At 54.8% G+C, this 8915-nt stretch overlaps 4 protein-coding genes across 4 annotated transcripts in view; 1 reads left to right on the top strand and 3 right to left on the bottom strand.

The window, feature by feature from the left end:
* Positions 1 to 420: 420 nt before the first annotated feature.
* On the bottom strand, positions 421 to 2427 carry PTSG_03330 (uncharacterized protein). Its single transcript, XM_004995848.1, has one exon. The coding sequence runs from the start codon at positions 2298 to 2300 to the stop codon at positions 636 to 638; it is 1665 nt and encodes a 554-aa protein (XP_004995905.1). The 5' UTR covers positions 2301 to 2427; the 3' UTR covers positions 421 to 635.
* A 178-nt stretch (positions 2428 to 2605) lies between these two features.
* PTSG_11997 (mRNA 3'-end-processing protein yth1) lies at positions 2606 to 5540 on the bottom strand. The gene is made up of 8 exons (XM_004995847.1): positions 5435 to 5540; positions 5225 to 5307; positions 4771 to 4974; positions 4470 to 4568; positions 4163 to 4256; positions 3900 to 3970; positions 3110 to 3603; positions 2606 to 2863 (listed from the first exon to the last, which is right to left on the bottom strand). The coding sequence occupies exons 1-8, from the start codon at positions 5452 to 5454 to the stop codon at positions 2732 to 2734; spliced, it is 1197 nt and encodes a 398-aa protein (XP_004995904.1). The 5' UTR covers positions 5455 to 5540; the 3' UTR covers positions 2606 to 2731.
* An 18-nt stretch (positions 5541 to 5558) lies between these two features.
* Positions 5559 to 8505, top strand: PTSG_03327 (uncharacterized protein). The gene is made up of 7 exons (XM_004995846.1): positions 5559 to 5913; positions 6138 to 6456; positions 6673 to 6755; positions 7025 to 7096; positions 7264 to 7334; positions 7509 to 7749; positions 8065 to 8505. Exons 1-7 carry the CDS (start codon positions 5614 to 5616, stop codon positions 8344 to 8346), a joined length of 1368 nt encoding a protein of 455 aa, XP_004995903.1. The 5' UTR covers positions 5559 to 5613; the 3' UTR covers positions 8347 to 8505.
* A 217-nt stretch (positions 8506 to 8722) lies between these two features.
* The window catches only part of PTSG_11996 (uncharacterized protein), a gene marked incomplete at both ends in the record, with an annotated part of 2501 nt that continues 2308 nt past the window's right edge, over positions 8723 to 8915 (bottom strand). The window contains one exon of the mRNA XM_004995845.1: positions 8723 to 8915. This exon is cut by the window's right edge and continues 264 nt beyond it. Coding sequence (XP_004995902.1) covers positions 8723 to 8915 — 193 coding nt within the window.

Raw genomic sequence — 8915 nt, 5'->3', positions numbered from 1 at the left:
ACCGGGTGTTTTCGCTGCTGCAGGCCTCCAACAACGTCGTCCTGATCCTCTCGGACCAGTTAGTCAAGTGGGATCGCATACTCGCATCCGCAGAACAAACAAAGGGGACCGCCGCGTAGCTCCATGTTGTGTTTAGTGCGTGTGTCTGAGGGTGTCTGAGTGTGTCTGAGTGTGGGTGTGTGGGTGGGTGTGGGTGTGGGTGTGGGTGTGGGTGTGTTGTGTAGTGTGTTAGTGTGTATGTGTGTCTGCGGGTTGGTTTCATCATCTGCAACATGTTCAGATCATCATCATCATCATCATCATCAATACACGACCACTGCCATTTACTATTCCGTCGACCACAGAAGAGAATCTACCACACACAAACACACACACACACACACACACACACACACACACGACGCCAAGCAAGCACTCCATCACGTGTCATGTACCCTCGCTTGCATATGCGCTTACAGAGGATGACATCAGTGAGCGGAAAATCACATTAACGTGTTTGACGATTTATTTCGCCGTTCTCGACCACAGAGAACACGCTAAAAACCCCCTTTCCCTCAGCACAATTGACTACGGCACCCCACCCCACATCCACCCACCAAGTCACAATGAACCACACAACAGGCAAACCACTCACACTAATCCTCGTCTTCATGTTCACCCTCATCGTCGTCCTCGTCACTGTCCTCGTCACTGTCCTTGTCTTTGTCCTCGTTCACAACATCGACCTCTTCCATATTCTCATCATCATCATCACGCTGCCCGTCATCGAACACCCCATCATCGATTGCCTCCTCATCCACCTCATCGAGGCTCGTGATCTGCCTGTAAAGCTCATCCAGCCGAGCATTTGCTTTTGCAATGCATCCCTCAACTGTCTTCGGTGTCAGGGTTGCAAACGCCTCGTCCAACCGCTGGCGCACGTCCTTGAACGTTGTGTCGTAGTTGTACTGTCGACCAACGTCTCCTTTCACGTTTGCCCAAACAATCTCGATGGGCTGAAGGTCGGAGTAATGCGGCGGTGTCCACAGCACCTCGTGCCCAGCGTCCTCTGCCATTTGCACGACGACGGGCTTGACTGTTTGTGCAATGTGGTCGCGCAGCCTGGCCCACAGCAAGGCCCGAGTGTCGGTGTCGGATACTGGCAGGCCGCGCGCCGTGCAGGCCTCGACCATGGCTGCCTTCTTCCATGATTGCTTGGGCGTGTCCGCTGGGAGTGACTTGTGGTACTTGGCGTTGTCCATGACAATGATGGTGTTTTTGATGCCACGGGCGTCGAGCGTGGCGAGCAGCGTCTGCATCCAGCGCTCAAAGTACGCACTGTCAAACATGCCATGGTAGTCTTTGGTCTGCGCCTTGCCACTCTGCTTCTTGCCCCCCTCAAAGATGTCCAGCGTCTCGGGTAACAGCTGTGCACGATGTTCCTCGGATCGCTCTGCTTCTGGTACTGCAGGGTCGCTTGAGATGATTGCCGCGATGAAACAGAAGCGCCGGCCTTTGTGCTTTTGCTTGGGGAGCAGGCGGTTATCACCGGGGTCGTACAGCGACTCATCATGCCGGCGGTAGTGGTGGTGTATGTAGCTCTCGTCGAGGTAGACAATGCGTCGCCGCTGCTGTCGGGCCTTGATCATCTGGGTGATGTACGCGTCTCGTTTGATCAGCACCTCCTCCTTCTCCATGTAGGTGGTGCAACCGCCTCGCTGACCTCTCTCGTAGCCAAGGGACTCCAGGTATCGTTGCACAGCTCTCAGGGCGTTCGCTTTCGAAGTGGGATCAGAGTACATCGGCAGCACACCGGAGGAGCAGAAGAAGCCGAGCACGTCCTTTGCCACAGTTCGGTTGCCCTTGACAGTGCGCTCGTACAACCAGTTCTGCAGCTTCACACGCAATGCCTCAGTGCGCTTGAACTTCGTCGTCTTGGTCCCGCGTGGCCCGTCGTTGTCTGCGACTGACACCGCTTGCGCGCGCTCGTAGTCCTTCCATGCTTGTTGACAGACGTCTGTGCTGCGCTGAAGGACGTTCTTTGCGAGTGCCGTGAACCGATACTGCTTGGGCCTCCCTGACTTGTTCGCGTTGACAAACTTCTCATGGCGAAAGTACGCCTGCACGGCGACGATGTCCAGCTTTGCGTCCACCGTCAGCGTCCTGGAGTTTTCCTTGCGCTGCTTCTTGAGCCACTTCTTGAAGGCGTCGTACTCCTCATTGTCAAGGCTCCCGGTGTACAATCGGCCTTCTTTCTTCTTGACACACGGCGGTGTTCCGTCAGTGCTGCCTGCTGCGGTGGCCGATCTGCGCTGCGCCATCTTGGATGCAGAAAGTCGTTGGCATCAATGTGAATAATCGGCAATCCCGGAGGTAACAGGAAAAGATGGTTCTGTGCTTGCGCTCTGAGGTTTGCTGTCTTCGTTCTCTGTTGTGCGTGGGACAGCCAACGGAAAATGGAAGCGATTGACGCATATTTCGGGTGGTTTTGAATGTGTGCCGGTGATGAAAACTTATTTTTTCCGCTCACTGATGTCATCCTCTGTGAGGAGGACGTGTGTGTTTTTTTTTCTGTCTCTTCGCTTCGCTCGGTGTCCTTCACTGCACCTTTCGTTCGTCGCTGGTTTCTCTTTCTCATTGCATTCATTGGCATGAATCTGTTTATTATCTGCACACATGATCCACCCATCACACAAGCTCAACGAGGAAGAACAAGCATAAACTGTGCCTGTGTGTGTGCGCTGCACCGTGGTCATCTGCGCCCTGGTGGTGGCATGGGTGGTCGAGGGAACTGTTGCTGGTGCTGCTGTTGTTGTTGTTGGAAGTGTGGTGGCGGGCCCATGGAGAATGGCGGCATCATGCGCGGGCCCTGGCTCATCGGCATCTGTTGGCAGCAATGGTAATGGCAGTGGTTTGGCAGTGAGTGAGGGTAACGCCTCTCCAATTTGCGACGGCAGTAAGGCGCGATGCACCACACACACACACACACACACACACACACACACACACACACACACACACACACACACACACAATAAAAGGAGAACGACACTACCACCACCGCCGCCGCCATCACTGCTCCACCACCACCACCACCACAGCATTACCACCACCGCCCCGTTGCGCTCACCCGTTGCGGGAAGAATCCTGGGCGTGGCGGTGGCGCCATCAGGCCAGGCCGGGCAGGCTGCTGCTGGCTGCTGGGCGGAAACCCGTGTTGTGACATGGGTGGCGGTCGCCATGGCTGCTGCTGCTGCTGCTGTTGTGGGGGACGGAGCTGAGGTGGCGGCATGGGTGGGCGCGGAGGCATCTGCTGCTGCGGTGGGGCGCCAGACGTGGGTGGGAACGGCGGTCGCATATTGGGTGCAAACGCCTGTGGCCGCTGTTGTTGCATCTGTTGCTGCTGCAGCAGCTGCTGTTGTGGTGGCGGTGGCCGTGGAGGTCGTTGCTGCTGTTGTTGCTGCATGAAGAATGGAGGTGGCATGGGCGGTGTCGGCTGCATTTGCTGCTGCTGCTGTTGTTGTTGCTGCTGTTGTTGCTGCTGACGCATGGTATTAAAGCCTGGAGGTAGCTGTTGTGACTGTGGCTGATCCGACTGCTGCTGTCGTGGGCCGCGCCTCATACCTGACACAGTGACATGTGCACTCAAAGTGAGCACGTGCAAAACCACTGCCTGATTGGCAACAGCTAATCCAATCGCACGCACACACCACAACCAGAACACTGAAAATGTCACACAAATACACGCAACAGCAGCAACAACAACAACAACATAAACAACAACAACAACATAAACAACAACAACAACATAAACAACAACAACAACATAAACAACAACAACAACAACAACAACAACAACAACAACAACAACAACAACAACAACAACAGCAACGTGTGTGTGTGTGTGCGTGTGTGCGGACCTTCTATTTTGTCGTCTGGTTTCCCTGTCTTGGGATTGATGGCGTTCGAGGTCGGAAGCTCCCAGCGCGGGCTGCGGTGGTGACGGCGGTGGTGGTGGCATGAGGGGAAGCAACATGACATCAACATGACAGCAACATGACAGTAACACGAAGGCGCGACAGACAGAGAGGGGCTGGTGAGGACACACCATGCGCCCGCACTGAGGACTGAAGCCATGCAAGCGACACGCGCCACCACAAGCCACGCAGGCCACACAACTCACTGCATGTGTTGGCAGTCTGGCCCCTTTGGGCAGAACCCGACGAGGTAGTTTGGGCAGAGAACCGCCTTGCGGTGCCGCAATCGACAGTTGGCGCCTGGACAGGAAAGAAAAATGCATGAGAGAACAGAACGCACACAGCCCATGAGAACACGCATACGCACGTACAAGCTCAAGCAAGTAGGTGGCGTGGAAGCGTGGATTCAGCGTTGTCGTTGGGTCGAGCACAATAGCAGATGCAGAAAGCAAAGCACTCCAAACGCGGTAATATATAACATGGGCGCAGTAGCCACAACGCCCACGCACGCACCGTTTTTGCAGAAGCCGCGCCAGTACCAAGCGCAGTCACGACGACGCTGCTCTGGTGTAATGTGTAGGAACAGACAATCCTTGCCCTTCTCGCAGTGCCCTGCCAATCCAATCGTGCGGCATTGTGTGTGTTGTTGTTGCGTTGGTGAGATGAGCGTTCCAAAGACGGAGAGACACACGACACAAGCACTGTATGGTAGCTGCAGCATATGCACGCACGCACGCACGCGCACACAAACGCTCCACACGCGCGCACACATGCGCGCTCACACGCGCGCTCACACACATACACCAATGCGTACCGTCGTTTCGGAAAAAGTGGCATTCGGGCATCTTGGAGAGGTCGTAGATGTGCAAAAAGTCGCAGTTGTCACCCTTGCGGCACAGGCCGTTGATCCAATGCTTGCAAACTACGTTGCGGGTGGGCTTTGTGTGGCGAAACGGACACAGACTGCCTCGCGTACACGTGCCTTGCAGAAACGCCTTGCAAATCTCCTCACCCGAGTCTGTGGGGCAACAGGCAATGGGCATTGTACAGGTGGTATTCACGTGAGAGGTGCGCGCACTCTTCAGCACGCGCCACACACGCACACACACACACGCACACACACACCCACACCCACACCCACACCCACACACACACACACACACACACACACACACACACACACACACACGCACACACACACACACACACACACACTCGCAGACAGGTACAAACCACCGTGCCATCCACCAGCACCCTCGTGAACTTACTGTCCATGCCCTCGAACGGCACCAAGTACGCCGCATCCTGAGCATCCAGCCGTTTGGCCAGCTCAAACTCGTGGCCGCTCAAACTGATTGGGAGAAAACCAAGTTGGGGAAGGAGGTCCAAGCACAACTTGTGAGGAAAAGCAGCGTGCAGCAAGATCGTACACAAAGTCAACCACACAACGCGCGCAACACACCCACGCCACCACTTACTCTGACAAGCTGTCTTCCATGGTGGTCAGTCGTCGTGTGTGTCCACAAGCACCAAGCAGTTGGCAGTGAGCGTTCCCTGCTTTTTGCTCGTCGTGGTTGTAGAACGTTCGCAGAAAATATGAACAATTTTCGTCGAGACGACAACGAAGACAAACAAGCAAGCAAGAAGTCGTGTGAAGATGTTTGGGCTGCTTGTTGTGGTGGTTGGAGCGCTGGCTGCACTGGCTGGTGTTCCGGCCACATCAGCTGTTCCTGCGCGGTTGCATCGCGCAGATCCCTGGACGAGCGTGTCGGATGTCCTGCATGCCGGTGTCGTGGACCATGCGTTCCCGGGCGCAGTGGCACTGGTGGTGAACAAGACAGCGACCATGTACTCAAACGCAGTGGGTGCATTCACCTACGGCCTTCCTCCGCCATTCAGCCAAGGCAACCCAGCCATGCACTCCGACGCCAAGTTTGACCTTGCCAGCTTGACAAAGGTATGCTGTTGTTGAGACGGAGGCTGCGGTCCACATGTGCTTTCACGATTGCATTACCGCTCAAACAAGTCGGCAAGGCACGGCCACATTCTGTACTTCATCGTCATTGTGAAGACTGTTCACTGTGTGCGTTTCGCGTCAATCCACTCACTCACTCACACTCACTCACTCACACGCACATACACACACATGCACATGCACAATGCCCATATGAATCAACCAAGGTGTTGGCGACTACGACAGCGACGATGACGTTTTATCAGCGTGGCGAGCTGCAGCTGGACGAGCTTGTGTCGTCCGATCGCCTGCTGGGTGCTCCCTACGCCCAAAACGGAAAAGGCCCCATCAAGGTCCTCAACCTCCTCCTGCACAACTCGGGATACCCGCCTGATCCGTACCCCGGGTACTGGTCCAAGGCGTTTGCTTGTCCTGCAACGCAGCAGCGCGACCCGCCGGAGGTGTTCACGTGCCAATCGCAGATCTTCACCGCCCTCATGAAGCAGACGCTGGAGAACCCCATCGGCAAGAAATACGTCTACTCAGGTGTGTGTGTATGCATGTTTTGTGTGTGTATGCATGTTTTGTGTGTGTGTGTGTCTTGTGTGTGTGGAACATGTGTGTGTGTGAACATGTGTGTGTGTATGTGTGAACGTGTGTGTCATGAGCTGTACAGTTTTGCTGCTAACCAGCTGTGCGTTGTGATGGCATTGCCGTTTACGAGTCATTGATATCATCCTCACGCTGTCATCACATATCCAGACCTGTCGATGATCACAATGATGTACGTTGTCGGCACCCTGGCCCGCCGTCTCAACTACATCTCGCAGGCCCAAGTTAGACCGGTAAGCACGTGCAAGTTACATGACGTGAGATGTTTGTGTGTGTGTGTGTGTATGTGTGTGTGTGTATGTGTGTGTGTGTGTGTGTGATGTGAACTGCGCGATGCGTATGTGCGAGATGCGTGTGGTGTGACGTGAGACATTTGTGAATATGTGTGTGTGTGTGTTGTGACATGTGAGACGTGAGTTGTGTATTTCACGCGAATTGCATCCGTGTCACGAAATGCATCATGACGTGTACTCGCTGGTGCGTGCTGTCTGCGGGAGTGCAGGACTGCTTGGCCGGCGTGGACGTGAGCAGCATCTCAGACACAGCCCACCCCGTCGACCAGTGCTACTATGAGGTCACCAACGCGTGCATAAGTGTGTGTGTGTGTGAATGCGTGCTTGTGTGTGAATGTGTGCTTGTGTGCTTGTGTGTGAATGCGTGCGTGCGTGTGTGCGTCCTTCATCCTGCCAATGAGAGCACACTGCACGTTTTCTTTGTGCACACCATTTTGATCAATTGCAGGCGTACGTGCGCAAGTTTGTCATTGAGCGGCTGAACCTTGATCACACGGGATTCCTTCCGCCAAAGAACGAGTAAGATTCTGTTGGTGAAGGGCGCAGGTCACGCTCGCTGACGCTACACCCAGTGAAGCAAGTGTGCATCACGTCCCTTGTTTCACACACACATGCACACACACACACACACACACACACACACACACACACACACACACACACACACACACACACACACACACACACACACAGGTGGGGCAACTGTGTACCGACGTGGAACGACACAACTCCAGATGCGCCGGGCCCTGGATACCGCAACCGCGTCATCCAAGGACAGGTGTCGGACCAAAACGCCTATGCCCTGGGTGGCATTGCCGGGCACGCGGGCCTGTTCAGCACCGCAGGCGACATTGCTGTCCTTACGCGACGCATTTTGTTTGCAGAGCACGGCGATGACTTTGTCAACAAAACCACCGCACACAAGTTCACGACGGTGCGTGTTTGTGTGTGTGTGTGTGTGTGTGTGTTTGTGCGTGCTTGTGTGTGCGTGTGTGTGTGTGTGCTTGTGTGTTTGTGCGTGTGTGTGTTTGTGCGTGTGTGTGTGTTTGTATACATATATGTGTGTGTGTTTGTGTGCGTTGCTTGTTTTTCAGACAGTAGCGTCTTCCTACTGATCGCCCCTTTGCGTGTGTTCATTTGCCCTTTTTGAAGTGTAGGCGTGCATGTTCAAACCTCCCCACACTTGTTCTCACCCACACTTAATCAATGCTCGTCCACGCTCACCGCAACTCTTGGCTCTCACCGCTAGGCCTACAACCTGACGCAGTCCAGCCGCGCGCTCGGCTGGGACACGAACAACTACCAGATGAACACGTACCGTGGGTGCGCCAACCTCTCCTCCACGACATTCACGCACACGGGGTACACGGGCACGGAGGTTTGCAACGACCCTGAGCGCGGCATCATCACGGTCCTGTTGACCAATCGCGTGTACCCAAAGGCGGACGATGAGTCCGAAGCAAAGATCCACGCGTACCGACAGAAGTTCAACAACGCCGTCAGGGCCGTCGTCGACGCAATGTGGGCTTGAGCGTGGAAGTGTGTGTGTGTGTGCGTTGTGTACGTGTGTGTGTGTGCGTTGTGTACGTGTGTGTGTGTGTGTGTGTGTGTTCTTCACTAGCCTCTCCTTCCTCTTGTTAGTTGATGTCTTGTTTCATCATTTTCAAAGAATACAATCCAACGTCGCAGAGGCTGGCACAGCAAACCACAAAAATGATACGAGTTGAAGAAGCATACACACAGACACACAGACACACACACGCACGCACACACACCATACAACACACACAGACACACACACGCACGCACACACACCATACAACACACACAGACACACACACGCACGCACACACACCATACAACACACACAGACACACACAACATAAACACGACAACGTGCACTCATCTCAGCCGTCGAAGCGGTCGCACACGGTCTGGATGACGGCCAGTGTTGCTGTGGACCAGCGAGCCACAGGCTCTGTGGTGGCAAACTCGCGCGCCCAAGCATTCAAAGTGGACAGATCATCCACCGTGTTGCGCAATGGATCAAAGGCGCCAACGCCAATCACGTACACCTGCGCGCCCGTGCCCGCCACGCTT

This window comes from Salpingoeca rosetta (assembly GCF_000188695.1).
Source record: "Salpingoeca rosetta unplaced genomic scaffold supercont1.7, whole genome shotgun sequence".
NCBI lineage: Eukaryota > Choanoflagellata > Craspedida > Salpingoecidae > Salpingoeca > Salpingoeca rosetta.
This window is presented reverse-complemented; position numbering and strand designations above follow the sequence as displayed.